This window comes from Miniopterus natalensis, chromosome 3 (genome assembly GCF_054644295.1).
Source record: "Miniopterus natalensis isolate mMinNat1 chromosome 3, mMinNat1.hap1, whole genome shotgun sequence".
NCBI classification, from domain to species: Eukaryota; Metazoa; Chordata; class Mammalia; order Chiroptera; family Miniopteridae; genus Miniopterus; species Miniopterus natalensis.
This window is the reverse complement of record NC_142083.1, coordinates 58,998,801-59,016,174: the sequence shown is the minus strand read 5'-3', so window position 1 is coordinate 59,016,174 and position 17,374 is coordinate 58,998,801. Positions and strand designations below refer to the sequence as shown.

The 17,374-nt window shown below is 33.5% G+C and overlaps 1 protein-coding gene across 1 annotated transcript in view; it reads right to left on the bottom strand.

Moving 5' to 3' along the window:
• The window catches only part of FER (FER tyrosine kinase), a 313,312-nt gene that overhangs the window by 239,240 nt on the left and 56,698 nt on the right, over positions 1-17,374 (bottom strand). The window contains exon 6 of the mRNA XM_087815481.1: positions 2,011-2,194. Coding sequence (XP_087671607.1) covers positions 2,011-2,194 — 184 coding nt within the window. The remainder of the gene's footprint in view (positions 1-2,010; positions 2,195-17,374) is intronic.

Genomic DNA, 17,374 nt, shown 5'->3' with positions numbered 1-17,374 from the left:
AGGTTGATCACTTTCTGTTTCTCAACATTATCATAGAAATGCTGGATTCCATAACATGGAATAGTGGATCCACAACTGTCTCTTTAATGTTTCTTTCTAGTGTCTGCAACTTCCTCACAACCCCTGCCACTTGGTTCTTCTCTTGCTGCTGGGCCTCTGATCTTCTACCTTCAACGACACCTAGGTCTCTTCTCCTGGCCTCCACCCAGTAGCAAAAATGTTATAAATTGTTTTAGCATACCTAATAAATGCAAAAGGAAAAACTATTCTGTCGCAAAGGTCTGATCCCAACTTGAGAATGCTATACCATTGGTCGTTACTGGCCTCAGCAACAAGTGTTGACAGACAAGCTTAACCTGCACATACCCAAATAAATGTAAGTTATTCTTTTTCTTTTCTAAAATCATTACAAAATTTACCCTATTATGAAGTTTTCTCTCAATTACTTTAAGTAGCAAAATAATCCTTGGTTAAAAAAATTAGATTTAAACTGCTGCAAGCAATGATAGTTTGAAATGCTTATAAAACTCACCAGACAGAAACAATTTTTTAAAAGGGGGGAGACAGAGAAATTTAATGGGGATTCAGTAACTAACACTGGGGTTATAAACTAATAATTCAAAGTACTAAAAGATACAAATGTAAATAAGCCTATCTAGATAACTTGTAAAGCAGTAGTAAGTCGTTATGATGTGGAGATCATTAATATTCTCCTTCAAGACAAATGGGGAGATAGAGATGATGAAGTCTCCTAAGGTTATATCAATGAGTACTTGTGACATGGGGTTCAATTTCAGTGACATCATCATACTTGGATTTTTTAAATGCTAGATCTGAAATAATTTCTTAGAAAGTAAAGATAACATGCTGTGGGAAACCATTACATGCCTCAAAAAGATGTTCTAGTGATGATAAAGATAATATTATTGAAGATTCATGTGAACAGTTTGAAAAATATTGATTTATTAAATGGAGAATAGGAAAATAAATATTTCTGAATCAATGATATGTAATTTAAAGTAGATACAACTAAATTTATAAATTAAATATTTTAAGTAGAAATTTCACTATTTTATCAACAACCTTAAAAGTTTACATATTTAAGTTGACTGAAAAACACTTTATCTTCTTGGGAAAATGAGGGACCACCTGACCCAGCTAATAAGGGAGATGAAGTCTACCAAAAGGTGGCTTATCTTTCTGTTGTCTTGAATCGATATGTATGGTACACATGTGTTCATTTAACCCAAATATTCTGTTAGCTCCTTGAAGGCAAAAATTGTGGCCTACTAATCTCTTTATTCAATGTGCTTTGCATATAGTAGAATTTTAATAAATATTTGATTTTAATCTCATACGACAATCTCATATGACAAATAAAACTTCAAAAACTTATTTCCTCCAGGTTTTTTTCTGTTGCTCAAAATTTAAATTTCTAACCCTGTGGAGACATATCCACTTCTTAACATTTGTCAACTAATGAATATTTTCATATAAATTTCCAGTTAATTGGGGCAAAACAAAAACATACAAAAAGAAGAGAAATTCTTGGGGCTAGCTAGAAGGTTTAGGAGGTAAGTATATACTAAAGGGATGCTAGAAGTGAAAATCAAGAAGAATCAAGGTAAAACAGGTCTGAAACACCCACTATTCTGGGTCAATAAGGAAACTTACAAAACATAGACAACTTTTATACAAAAGCTTAAGTAGGAGAGAAAATAATGTGAGCCCGGCCGGGCATGGCTCAGCGGTTGAGCATCAACCTAGGATCCAGGCGATCAGGGTTCAATTCCTTGTCAGGGCACATGCCCAGGTTGCGGGCTTGATCCCCAGTCAGGGGCGTGCAGGAGGCAGCCCATCAATGACGACTCTCTCATCATTGATGTTTCTATCTCTTTCTTTCCCTCTCCTTTCCTCTCTCTGAAATCAATAAAGTTATAAAAAATAATAATAATAATGTTAAAATCACTTTATGACGAGATTTAATGTCAAATATGAAATGTAACTTACAGTGCTTTTATCATTTCTTCTTGCATCTTTTGCAAGGAGTCCAGAAGCAGAGGAAGTGTGATATCATAATACTGATTCTGATGAAGCTGTGCCCCTTTCAATGCTAATACATACTGATTATGCAACATATGAAGTTTCATTGTGGCTTTGTCGTAACGTTCCTTGGCCTTTTCAGTTTCTTTCCCTGAAGAAATCATTGGAGACAGTTATAAAAGAAATAATAAAAAAGTTTTATCTTCTCTGTGTGCAAACTGAGTCACCACTATTTTATGTTATTTCACACATTCTATGGATAATCAAAAGTTTCTGAACATATACTATGCGCTTAGCTCTATGCAAAGTACTATTTATTTGCCAATACTTTGTACAGAGGCTGCTCTGAAGGAGGCAGGATAATGTACAATTTCTTTGTAAAATTATACAGATATATGATCCTTCTCAAGTTCAAGCAGTTTACACCAAATTGGAACAGTGCACATAAAATTATATCACCAAGAAAACAAGAAACTTTGTAAATAATGTTAAATTTTGAGGTCTATGTTTGAGACACCAACAAAGACAAGAGAAGTCAAAGGATACTTTGTGGAGAAAACAGACCTTAAGAGATGAGGCAAGTCTGGAAAGGTATAGAAAGAGAGAATAGATGATAGTTCCTCCCTCACCCTCTCTCCCTTTCTTCTTCGCTTTCATTCAATGAATATTATTAACTGATCGCCAACAGGAATTGTGCTAAACACTGGGAATTCAGTACTTGGCAAAGCAGAGTCCTTGACATAAAGGCCATGGTCTATGAAAACACAGAAAGAATAAGTAATGATACATAGGTAAGGAAAAAAAATAAGCTCAAAGAGAGCAAATTTTGCAGAAATGAAGAAATTATGTTTGTATAAGTAAGGCAATTTTAGGTTGTGAATAACTTGAAAATCATGCAGAGAAATTAAGACTTGATATGATATAAACTAAAACTTTTTGTGGTTCCTCTACTGAAATTTCAGAAAATATTTACAGATTGACAATATGAATAAATGACTACATAAATAAATACAATTTTTAAGTGGATCTTTAATTTTGATGTAAACCAAACATGTATCTCTCACCAATTACTTACATTTAGATAATAAACTTTTCAAAATATTTATTCATTTTTGCCCTCTTTCCAAGGAGAGTTCTCCAAATGAATCCTCTCCCCAAAATAGATCTTATGTTGAGAATTTCCAATGCCAGAGACTCTCCTCTGCTGCCATTCTGTTTAGGCTCAGCACCTATCTGAGTGTTCATATGGATGGGGATCAGAAAAATATTCCCTGTTGGAGAATATCTCCAGCTCAGAGCCAAAAGCAGAGAAAAACTCAGGGTTTTTGCAGAGAGAGGAAACCTCGGATCCCTAAACCATGCCCAGGCAGAACAACAGAAGAATTCCCTTGATTTTCTCATAACCCCTCTAATTCTGAAGCACGGTAACTACATCCAGCTGGTGCAAAGGGAAACAAACCTATCTAGCAGACCTGCATGTCTCCTATCAACAAATTCTAGTGTTCCAAGTCCTTGAGCCACCACTCACTTCTCCTAGGAAGCAGGACATAATTATTTACAGAGCATGAATCTCTAGCCATATTCCATTAGCTGGCTCCTGCACATGGTGATATTAATAACCGTTCAAGTTATTCATAAAATGTTGCCCTAGATAACCTATTTAACTTTATGACATAACTTCTTGATTAGAAAATAATCTACTCACCAGGGTATTTTTCCTAACCCCTCTCATTGCTGACTGGAAAGATGTTCTAACACTGAAGTGAGAGGGTAGGAGCAAACATATTAATATAGTTCTATCTGAAGGAATCAGAAAAAATAATATTATCCACTAAAGAAGTGGGTTTTCTCACTTTGGGGCTATGAACAACCCTCATGATAATGTATTTGGATAATATATTTTATTTCACTGACCAGTAAATAATCATACAAATTTTTAAATATATAACTGAAATAAAAATTAATGAAATAATTATTCTCCTTACTATATAAAGAATGCTTTGTAATTCTTTAATTTCTATTATATGATAATTTTGAAATTTTTTTTAATGTTCATTCAGAAGCCAATAAATTTTTTTGCTTCAGTTAATATAAATTGCAAGGGAAGTTTTAACTCACTCTACATTACACTAGGGATAATTTTTTTAATTTAGCAATTAATAAATCACTTCAATAATACTAATCACAAATAACTTTTAACATCCTCAGGAACACCTTTCGCTGTTGGTTCAGTTACTATAATAGGTTTGCCATAGAAAACTATATTTGCCCACAAACATTGCTACTTAGCATCCTTCCTGCAGAAATGCATTTCAAAAAAGAGTCAGTGCCATTGTTAACATCTATGGCCAGTCCCGGCAGCCTTCCTTGAAAATGACAACCCATTTTTCTCTACCCACACAAGTCAGGAGGAGATTTCTATATGAAGCTGACACCCAAGATCCAAAGTACATAGCTGACCAAAAAGAAAACAGCCCTTTGGCTGGGAGCTAAGTCACATTAATGCCTGAAAAAGAGTGAAAGTCCCTGAACACCTACTACAGAAGCTGCCAAAGCACTTTCTAAGGTCCTTTTCTTTAGGGTGGTTTTTGTGTGTGTGTGTTTTTTGCGGGGGGGGGGGGGGGGTGTCTTTTGGATTTACCATTTTTTAAGCTATTTTAAGCTTCTGTTACTTGAAATTTGACAAATTCTGGCAAAAGACAGTTCAAAAGATCATTGCACTTATGCAAATACATTGATTCTAAATAATAAGTTTTCTAGAGTCCAAATGTTCATAAGAAAACAAAGCAAACATATACCATGAAAGAATATTTCAGTATTGTGTTCTAATTCATTAAATTTTATTATAAGTTTTAAAAGTATAACTAGTGAATTCAATGAATTCCACATTTTATGTTTCTTTTTCAAAAATATTACTTTTATATAAACTCTATTATTCCTAATTATGACTTGAATTTTTTAGCATATAACTTCAGGAGTCACACTCTCCACAGAAACATTTTCATGGAGGCATTTAAAACATTTAAACCATCCATCTGTCCTCCTATTTGCACAGATTTTTAAACTGCACAATACCCATCTGTCTTTCTAGCTGGTACAGAATGATTCACTAAGTATGCAATACTCACCTCACTAAGATTTTGTAATCCAAAAGAACATTAGAAAATTTAAGAAGTTCCCAAATACTTTTTTTCTTTATCCAATATAGTGAGTGACAAATAAGCTGAAGACTATTATAGTCAAACCTAATTACCAGTGTTCCCTAACACAATTTGGAAAAAAATTTTAAATGCTTTTGAAAACATCCAAGGCAGATACCATTACATTAAAATAATGATAATAAATTCTTTAAAAATAACTTTGGACTTAAAACTAAATTGCGGGGGAGGGGTATGTTTTCTTAGAGATGTAGGGGGTTGTTTGTTTTTGTACTCTACAGCTCATATATCTTTGGTTATAAGGTATACTTGGTGCAGTCACATGATCAACTAATTATTCTATTTCTATTACCCTGCCACTCTCCCTCCCTTGTAGGAAAACAAAAAGTTTCAAAAACATGCTCACTTGGTATGATTTGGAAAGAAATTCTATTGCATTTTTTCCTAATTTGTTTTAAAATAAATATTTAGGGTCCCATTGAGGCTATATGTAAGTATTCAAGAAATAATAATACTGTGTGAAAATCAAAATTACAAATAAAATTTTAAAAATTCCATTCATTTAACAAAATATATTGCAAAAAAAACTAGCTAATATGATTCTTGCCACATAAACTTTTTGGCTCAGAATATCTCAGATCACTATTATATTTATTAACTTTTAAATAACTATATTTGAGCTGAAAATTAACCCAAAGTATACAGAGTGAATAAATTCTTACTGACAGATACAGAATCGTACCCCTGTTGCTGTATGCTTTGTTTTGGTTTAATGAGAGGCACTGAGCCGGGCGCAGAGTTATTCTATGTGTCAATCAACAGGGAGTAAACCATCCAATTTTTCCTCCTCCACATAATGAAACTCACGAGAGGCTGAATTATAATTCTTTTGCCACCACTTGTTGACAAATCTGTTTAATGTTTATAACAACAGAGTGTGCATACAACGTGTCATGCCATAACAATAGTATGAGGCCAGCAAAGCTCAATTATGTAAGTTTGACAGTCACAAGAGACAGGCTAGACTACTCATTAAGCAAGTCTAGGAAGGCAAGTGTTTTTTATTATAAAGTTCTGAAGTGTTTACCATTTGTTAAATATTATGATGGAAAGCCTCCTGACAATAAACGATAAGTGACTATTTTCCATAAATAAAGTGCCAGCAAGTAGACTCTGATTTGAATAACTAAACGTTCTACCATCTTACATTTTTCCTGTCTTTCAAAACTTTCAACTACACAGTTTTTACATATTACTCTGAGTAAGAAAAAAACTGAACAGAAATTCACCTTAACTTCTGAATTACTTGGGGCAAATGTCTACATATGTTTCTTCACATGGAAGTTAAATTTAAGTATAATATGTGGGAACAATGAATGAGCTACCTAACTTGCTCAGTTTTGTTCTGACAACAAGAAGTGAATTTTTGTCTCAGCTTCTCCTATGATTAGCTATGCAACCCAGGCAAGTCATTTAATCTAAAATTTAGCTTCTCATTTTCAAACCTGGGAGTTAAATTACCTGCTCTTTTCAATTCATTGGATTGTGATGGAGATAAAAATGGCAGAAAATTGTCAAAATGCACAGTTAACAGCAAAGGCTAAAGACAATGAATTTGGAGTGCTGAAAAAAACTTTTTGATCAATTGTTCCAATAAAGCATTTTAAAAAATACATTAGGTATAGTCTTACTTTGCTATTTTTAATTTCTTGTTATAAGAATATTTGCTATATTAATCAGGGAATATTTATTAAGCATGTATTATTGGTTTTAAACTGTTCAGGGAACTAAAATGACAATATTTTATTTTAAAATTAAACATCAAATACTTTTAAAGAGCAAGCTTTCTAACTCTATGCAACATCATTTCCTTGTATATAGTGATTGGTAGATTCAGTTGACCCATAGGCTTTTACTAATCTACTAACTGGATGACATACTATGTTCAAATCTGTATTCTATAATGTAGCAAAGCTGTGAAGGGGGGGATTCTGGGTGGCTTTCATGGACACCAAGGGCTGTTCCAAAAAAAACAAAAAATGTGCTAAAGAGAGAAGAACTAGAAGTATGCTTAAGACTGACCTAAAACCACCATTAGAAAAAGAAGTCTAGCTCTGGACAGTTTGGCTCAGTGGTTGGAGTGCTGGTGTGCGGACTGAAGGGTCCCAGGTTCAATTCCAGCCAAGGGCACGTGCCTTGGTCGCAGGCTCGATCCCTGGCCCCAGTCGGGGCTCCTGAGGGAGGCAACCATCGGTGTGTCTCTCTCACATCACATCAGTGTTTCTCTCTCCCCCCCCCTTCTACTCTCTCTGAAAAGTAATGGAAAAACTATCCTCCTGTGAGTATTAAAAAAATAAAAGAAAGAAAAAGCCTACTCTTCATGTGAAAATACTGAAAAAGTGTACCTGTGGATTACAAAGCTGACTACAGGAAGGATTTAAAGGTGCGTATGGAAGGTAAGAGAAACAGCCTTAGAAAGGGCAACACTTCAGAGGCAGAAATAGTTAAAATGGGAATTGTGAAGGAAAAAAAAACAACAAGAAAGGAAAACTTAAATCCTTCAGGAAAAAAAAGTTTAAAAAATGAGTAAAAGGACACATAAATCTTTGTCAAGAATATGACTTATATGGGATTTGCTCCTACTTGCAAGCTAACAAATCAGCCTGCCTCGACTTCACAAATGTGGGAACAAGACACAATGCCTCTGGGAGAGAGACAAAGATAATTTATTTCTCACAGCAATATCAGTAGCTAGAATATCACCATTTTTGAAAAATAAAAAGCCATCATAAACAAAGTCAAATGACAACCAATGAACTAGTAGAAAACATACACACCAAATATAACAGAAAAATAGTTTGTTGTAATATATTTAAAAATTCTTTAAAATTTAAAGAAAAATAGACCAAAAGCTCAATAGAAAAAAAAGAACAAGACACAATTCACACAAAAATAAATACTTTAAAATGGCCTTTAAACATATAAAATGATGGTCAACCTCATTCTTTCACTTATAATAAAAGAAATGCAAATTAAAAATGATAAAGTGCTAATTTTTATCTACCGAACTGGCAAATTCTCTGTTTTGGCAAGGGTATGGAGAAATAGGTACTCCTATATATCTCTGGTAGAAATGCAAATTGGTACAATCCTTATAGAAAGAAAATAGGTAATATCTAACAAAAGTACACACACATTTATCTTTCAACCCTGCAATCACACTTTTAGGAATCTTACACTTAAGATATTCCTCCTATGATTAAAAAAACACACCACATGCACAAAGACATTCATGTTAGTAGTGTATATAACTGGAAAAATTAAAAATACACTATATATCCATCCATACATAGAAAAGTGCTTGAGTAAACTTATATCAAGCGCTATAAAGCAGTTACAAAGAATGAGACATCTACATACTAAAATATTGTCATTTTCATGATACAACGTCAAGTAGAAAAGCAAAGTGAAAAAGAATATCAGAGTACAGTAGTTTGCATGTAAAAAAGAAACACAAATAATTAAAGAAGATACAGTTCTCTAAGTATATAATTTTGTATAGTTCTGACTTTTGGAATCATTAATGCTTGGCCGTTAATGAAACAAGCAAGCAAACAAAATAAGAATAAAAGAGGGAAAACTAGTTAAAAATGTGATACAATAGAAACAAATGAACCAAACTATTTCCCATGAATAACATAACTGCACTGAAAAGAGTGAGGAAGAAAAGAATTAATCTAGCTAGCTCTGGAAAGCAGATGTCTAATAAAAATCTCAAAGTCAAACTCCCAATCTTCACTTCCAAATCTGTCCCTCCTACATTTTTCTCCATCTTGGTTAATAACAATGTCATCCTTCAGTTACTCAGGCCAAAAACCCTGAAATCATCCTTGAGTTTTTACTCTCACACACTACATCCAATTCATTAGCAAATCCTTTAAGCTCTATTTTCAATATACAGTTGATCCTCAATTTTCATGGATTCCATATTTCCAAATTTTCCTAATGCCTAAAGTTTATTTGTAATCCAAAAATTAATACACTCAGTGCTTTCCAGGTCAATCACAGACATGCACATACACAGAGCAGTGAAGGAGTTACACACATTCCCAACTGAGAAAAAAACTGGGTAATGGACAGGAAAAAAACTTTCCACTGTATGCTCACCGGTTTGTACCTTGTGATTTTGAGTTTGGAACTATGGAAGTGTGAAGATGCTCTGCAATGCTTTTTTGTTTCAGCTCTCATGCTGTATAAACTGTCCTTTGAACAGTCTGTTTAGTTCCACATTTTTTGCATTTTTTGTGTTTTCTGTTCACTATTTTGCAGTTTAAAATGGTCTCTAAACACAGGGCTGAAGTGCTGTTTAGTATTCTTATGCTCAAGATGGGTGTGATGTACCTTACAGATAAAATAGGTATGTTAATAGCTTTCAGTCATGAGTTATAACACTGTGAGTTCAATGTTAATGATTCGACAATATATATTAAATAAAGTGTCCTTAAACAGAAACACACATAAAACAATGTATTGTTTGGTGTCTTGGTGATATATTGCTCAACTGTCAAAAATGTTACCCTGCCGGGGGCAATGATTCAGTACTTACATAATGCTAATTTAATGTTCACAGTAATTTTATAGAGCATAACTACCGTAAATAACAAGAATCAGTTGTATATCCAGAATCTGACCACTCCTAATCACCTCTGCTACCACCGCCCTGTCCGAACCAGAGTAAGCCCTTGCCTGGGTTACTCCAATAGCCTGGAAGCAACTGGTCCTGCTTTCATCTTTCCGCCACCCTCAGACTATTATTTTCAACAGGCTACCTGAATGGTCCTGTAAAAATGTAAGTTAGTTCATGTCATTCCTCTGCTCAAAACACAAGAATGGCTTCCCATCTTACTCTGGTTAAGGGTTTTAAAAGAACTACCAAAATCCTACATAATCTGTGCCTCCCTTGCCACCACCATCATTCTTCCTCTAATCTCGTTCCTCCATGCCTTTCCTTTATCAGTCCTTCAGTTCCAGCCACTCCGGTGACTGTAATACTTCTCAGAAATGCCAGACATGATCCCATCTCATATCCCCTCTATCTGGAGTACTCTGCCCCATAAAACCACATGCTTCACTCCCTCACCTCCTTCACTCTTCATTTAAAGGTATCTTTTTCCGTGACAACTAATCTGATCATCCCCCAAATACCCTATCTACCTAGAGTGTTTTCTCCATTGTAATTATTACCATCTAATATACTATGTTTTACAGATTTTTTAATTAATTAACTACCTTCTGCTCTAAAATGTAAGCCTGATGGAGGCAGGGATTTGGAGATGTTTTCTTATCTACTATATTCCTAATACAAATAACAGTTCCTGGCACATAACAAGAAAAGGTATAAATTGCTGTAGTTCTTATTTAAAAAATAAACTTAAAAAAATTCTTAAAAAGTTAAAAGTTATAGAAAAGTTACAATTTTACCTTCTGCATCAGTTTATATCATCTTTCTAGTAATCAAATCCAAAACTAATATTGTTAAGGAGATCACCTATAAAATATAGAGGAAAATCAGCAAAAGATTTAACTTCTCTTAACGTCTTTGTAAGTGAAACTTAGCTCTATTTAATAAAACTAAGCAAAGAGGGGACAAAGCAAATAAGTATGCTTTCATTTTATTTTTAGGAATTTATCTCCAGAATATAAATGAATCATGGAGCACATTCCATCCCACATAATATTTCAGTATCTAATGAGAATATTATAACTGTCACTCCAATTTCTACAGCTTTAACCAAATGCAAATTAGGTTAATAACTAAAAGTGCAATTACTCTTTATGACCTTGTAAAGTTCCTATCATATTAAGCTCCATGCAGTGAAAAGCATTCATGCCATAAGTTAGCTGCTAATATATCACGTACTAGTAAATAGGTCCCCCCAAAAAAGAAAACCTCTCACTTTCAGGTCACTTTCAATAGAATTGGTGATCAGCAAACACAGCTTGAACTATATTTTGGTCTTCAGTAAGTCCTGAATCCAAAATGCATTTCTTCTCTATGTTAAACTGTGAGATAAATTTGAATTTCAGAATATTTTTCTAGAGGATCTCCATACACTATCCATAGGTAATTTTGATTTTTAAAAATCTCCAAGATTTAGAGATTATTGAGTAAGAAGTCTAGTTATCATTCTTGGTGGACTCAAAAATGAGGAAATCAACTAAAATAGACTTTAAAAATTTTTATTCATTTTTTAAAATTTGGATTTATTTAAACACAAATTAACCATCTGTCTGAGATATGAGCTCATTTCAAAGTGGTTTTCATAATTAAAGTACTCTAAAGAGACAACTCAATGGATCTAATCAATTTTAATTGGCTATAAAATACCACAGAACAACTATTCATAATGAATGAAGAGACAATTTAAGAAAATCCAATTACAGAAAAATTTACTTTTGAATGAGACTTAACAGCTAATTCCCCACATTCTATTTGTAGGTGCCCTTTACTCTGTCTGCTTAGGGTAGTGGGGGTTTGTAAATAATCAGGGAATTTACCAATCCCTTAGCACTCTTTTGGGTTTCTCATAGCAAAAGAAGAATTCGAAAAAGAGATTGTTTCCCACTCTTGTCATAAAAGTATGTGAAGAGAGTTCCTTTCAGACTTCTCTAGACCAACTGGTAGGGGCATGTGTAATGTGGAGTGGCTCACCTTGTGTTGTTTCTTTTTCCTGAACATGAAACATGATAAAGCAGAAGCATTCAGACTTCCACCCATGAAAGAGAAACCCCCACAAATGCTATTGTGGGTATTTTGAAGCTTGGTAAATATAAAACACTAGTATAATTCTAGGCATATAGAATCAATTAAATATGCCACATCGGAATACATAACTATGAGGTAGTTATTTTGAACATCTTTTCTGATGTTTCACAATATCTTCAAGTAAACTATAAAACATCAAAGCAAAATCATATTTAAATTCACTTAATTCAACTCCAAATGGTTCAACATGATATTGCTTAAATTTTATAAAATTAGGGTATACTACATTTATTCTTATAAATATGTTTTAACTTTGGAAAAAAGTGCTACATGGCATATGAACAAGGGCCTATGTGTAGAAATATTGGTAAAGATGATATATATTTTCTACAACATAAGCAAGTGGGAAATTATAGCAAAACAAAAATCTGAGAGTAAACCCATACAATGCTCAGAACAAACGATTAAGGAAGATAAAGTTTACTGAGACTACAAAACTTAAGTTAACATGTTAAGTAGAAACATGGAAAACAAGACCCCATCAAAATTATTCAAGCAAAATCTACAATGCCTGAAAAATACACTGCATGGAGTTAAAGGCAGATTAGCATTGTAGAAAATAAGATTCGGAAATTTACAGACATAGTCAGAGAGAGAGAGAAGGAAGGAAGGAGGGAAGGGAGGGAGGGAGGGGGAGAGACAGAGGGAGGGAGGGAGGGAGGGAGGGAGGGAGGGAGGGAGGGGGGGATTAACCAAAATAAAACAGAAAGAGAAAGAATACAACAGAGAGAAATGACCAGAGCATCAGTATGTTGTGAGACAACAAGCAGCTTAATATACATGTAGCTGGAGTCTCTCAAGGACAGCAGAAAGAAAAGGGGTGACAGTAAATACATGTGAAGAAATAATGGCTGGTTCAGCAGTTGAGAGTCCACCCAGGAACCAAGAGGTCACCAGGTTGATTCCTGGTCAGGGCACATGCCCAGGTTGCGGACTCGATCCCCAGTGGTAGGAGAGCAAGAGGCAACAGATTAATGATGTTTCTCTCTCATAGATGTTTCTCTCTCTCTCTCCCTCTCCCTTCCTCTCTCTCTAAAAATCAATAAAACATATTTTAAAAAGAAAAGAAATAGTGGCTAAAAGTTTTCTAAACTCATGAAAACTATAAGCCCTCAGATACAAGAAGCTCAGAAATCACAAACACAAGGAAAAAAGAAAAACTACATCATGATCAAACTGCTCAAAACAAATGATAAAAAGCAAGTCCTAAAAGCTGCCGCCAAAGGAAATCAAAATGTGCAAAGCAACAAAGATAAGTATTAGAGCAGATTTGTCCCTCTTGTAACTCTAGAGCAGGGGTGGGGAATGTCCACAGCCTGCGAAATCATTTGGTCTGGCCCTTCCAAGACAACTAACTGCAGGCAGGACTCGAAATTCAATAAAGTCAATTCAATGTTTGACCAAATATAGTAGGCTAATTTTTAAGTTGATAATTCTGTATGGCCCTTGAATGATGTTATAAATATCCGAATAGCTCTTAGCAGAAAAAAGCTTGCACTAGAGCAAGCAGAGGGGGGAGAGGGGCATAGAGCAAAAATAGAATTCTATACCCACAAAAGTACATTTTTTAAATGAAGGTGAAATAAAAACTTTGTCAGACATACAAAAGCTAAAAGTGTTACCCACAGACTTAAAAGAAATGTTAAAGTTGTTTGTGCAAAAGTAAATGATACTAAATGAAGTAAAGAATGCTAGAAAAGATAAATATATGAGATGTTTTGCTGTAATTTTAAAGATAATTGATGATTTAAACAACAATAAAAACATTAACGATACAGTGTGGCATTTATAACACATGTAAGAGTAAAAATATCTCAATAGCACAAAGACTGAAAGACTTTACTATTGTAAGGGTCCCATATTATACACAAAGTGGTATAATATCACTGTAATGTGTACTATGATAAATTAAAAATAAAATAAAACAAAAAGCTACAGCTAATAAGACAACAAAGAAGATAAAAAGGAATCTTAAGAAAATTTTCCAATTAATCCAAAAGGAGGCAGAAGAAAGGACAAGGAGAGAATGAAGAACAGATGAAACAAGGAGAAAACACACTGTAAGATAACAGATTTAAACCTAACATCACCAAAGATCACATTAAATATAGTCTAACTATGCCAACTAAAGGTAGATTATCAAGATTAAAAAAAGCAAGACCTAACTATATGCTGCTTATAAGAAATGCACTTCAAAAAATAAAGACTGAAACATGTAAAAGTAAAAAAATGAGGAAAATATATACCATGTAAACACAAAAGTAAAGCTGGAGTGGCTATATCAATATCAGGTAGAACAGAACACAGCAAAGAATAATAGTAGGGATAAGAAAGGTGACTTCCTAATGATAAAAGAGTCAAGTCATCAAGACGATATAACAATCTTGACTGCTTATACACCTGACAACAGAGTCTCAAAATACATGAAGCAAAAAACTGAGAGAGCTGCAAGAAGAAACAGAGAAATCCAGAGAAAAACAGTTACAATGGGAGGTTTCAATTGTCCTATCTCAATAACTGATAAAACAAGTAGACCGAAAATCAGTAAAAACATTAAAAATTTGAATAACAAAATTAACCAACTGGACCAAGCTGACAATATAGGTAAAACTCTTTATTCACAGACAACATGATCCTGCAGGAGTTCTTCTGGGAAGTCACTTATTTTTTATAAAGATGATCGGATGGCAAATTCTTCCAACAATTATAGGCGTTTATTTATGGCAAAACCCTTGTTCAGATACAAGCTATATGGATTCAAAAAATTGTTTGAAAGCTAAATCATGTGTTTGACCAACTAAGATGTTCAGAACTCAATTTACAATTGAAAAGCAAAACCTGTATATTTTGCATTCAAGCACTTGTTATTCTAAAACTCAATGCTGTTATCAAGAAACAATATAAATTATTAACTTCAGCTCAATAAGCTACAATTATTATGGTTGTTCTCCATGCACATGTTGTAAATAATAATCAATAGACTAATGTTTATATTACAAAAAATTAATTTAAATGATGTTTCATTCATATTGCAAATGAGTTTTTATTTTAGACTGAACATAAACTAAGGTCCCATTGGATATAAATTCTAACAATTCAAAATTTAAAGTATTTTATGTAATCTATCCAGCAGGGGTCAGGAGTTTGGAATTTCAGCTTTGACAGTCTTCCTGCTGATCTGCTGCTACTGCTGAACCTCCAGTTGGAGTAACTGAGGCCTTAACTCAGAACCCATTCTCAATCAAATCCAGAACTTAACCCTTACTATAAGAAATATTTCCAGGCCCTGTCTCTCTCAAAGCCTTGTCTTCAGCTGGATGCTATGTCAGTCTGCAATTTTAAATAGCTTTTCTAAGACCTCCTTCTATCTAAAGTAATTTCTGGACACCAGAGCCATAGCTTGGGCATCTGCTGTGAGCACCCTAGCAGTGCCTAGGACTCATTCCAGAGTGCCCTTGTCTGACCTATCCAGACGAACGGAGGTTCTGACATAAAACCTGCAAATACTGGGAAATTTACCATCACATTATCTTTACAGTGACTAAATAACTGCACAAAAGAACTAATTCCATGTTAAACATAGAAGCAGTCTGAAAACAGAAACAAGATTTTCAGAAATATAATTTTATACTTTTTCATGTAAACATGAGTATAAAGTAAGTTTCCATTGGTTTTATTATAGAAATTGACATATGCCTCATGCATAAAACACAATTACATAAGAACTTATTTTTTAAATGTATATTCTATAGTTTATAAGTTGATTTAATGGGAGTAATCATATTCTTGAAAATAGGAAAAGATTAATATCTTTAGAAAGATAAATGTAAATAAGTTTGCATATTTTAATACAGGAAATTCAATCAAATAATACACCACTTAATACCAATTAAAACTCTACAGTCTTGAGATTTTCTGCTTGCCTTCCTAATATTAATACATTTAACAGTGTTTTACCTAGATTCAAAGTAAAAAAGAACAATTATTATCTGTGAATAATCTTTGATAATATAAGCATCAAGTACAAGAACATTTAAAACTTTATGACATCAAATTAGATTTCAATTTTTAAACAAAAATAAAACAATATCATTAAAAACAGGTATCAAGACTTAGAAGAAATTATGTATTTCTTTTCCTAGCTAATTATTCTCTAACCAATACAGACCTAGTGAGCAATACTTAGCATAGTTGGATTATAATACAGTTAAGTCATCACTTGCTCTCGGTGAACTAAAATACAATTATTTATAATATAGGGCACTAATTTGAGAATGCTAGCCAGTCATTAAGGAATGAACTTTATAAAATTAACTATTTTGACAGATTGAGTAGTAATGCTAAAGGTACAAAACTATTTCTGAACTACTCTTGATGGTTTAGCAAAATATCCCTCATATAAAAGCTAACTTTTGAAAGATGATTAGACTTGGAATTCCCAAGTTAGAATATCAACTAGAAATGAGTAAACTCCTTGAATGCTTAGAAAATACTGTTTCAATTGCAATAACTTAAAGATAGAAAGCGTTCAGTAAGTACTTCTTGATTATCTAAAGCACTCTTAAAAATAACAAAGGAGAAGTAATTAGGTTTGAAAATGAAGTTTGAAAATCTATAAAATAATCACACAATATTGGAATTTAAACCAAGACTATCTGACTCCAAAGTCTATGCCATTTTTTCTTTTCTTCACTTAAATAACAGGTAATTAAATTACAAAAGCACTTTAAAAGAGATGTTTACATTAGTCAAGAGATCATTATCTCAAAATATTGGCTGAGGTACACGAAAAATAAATAAGATAAGGAAAAATAAGGACACTGTGAGCATGGATTCATCTCTAAAAAAGCAACAGAAACACTGCGAGAAGCAGAAACATGACATAAATGTGGGAGGAGTGAAGGAAACAAAAAGTAGATGGTGGAGGAAAGATGGGGAGGAAGGAAAGGGAGGGAGAGAAGGAAGGAAAAAGAGGAACAGAGAAGGAACAAGGGAAAGTGGCAGGAAGGAGCAAGGTGGGTGGAGAGAGAGAAAGGGAGAGGTAAGGAAAGGAGGGAGGGAGTGAGAACTCCATCTAAATCAGTATCTCTTCTAGTCTATTGAGAATAATAACAAAAACTGTGTTTTCAATGTGCAAGTATATCCAAAATACATACCTACAAAAACAGCAAGATAATATACACGTGAAAGACAAAGAAAAACCCATTATTAAAAGAGAAAGGTAAATTTAAGAAGCAAAAGAAAATAGAGTTTCTAATAAGGCTTATATTTAGCCAGAAAGAAATGTTTAAAACTCCAACTTTCATAATTTAAAAAAATTGAAATATGAAAACTATTTAGCTACAAT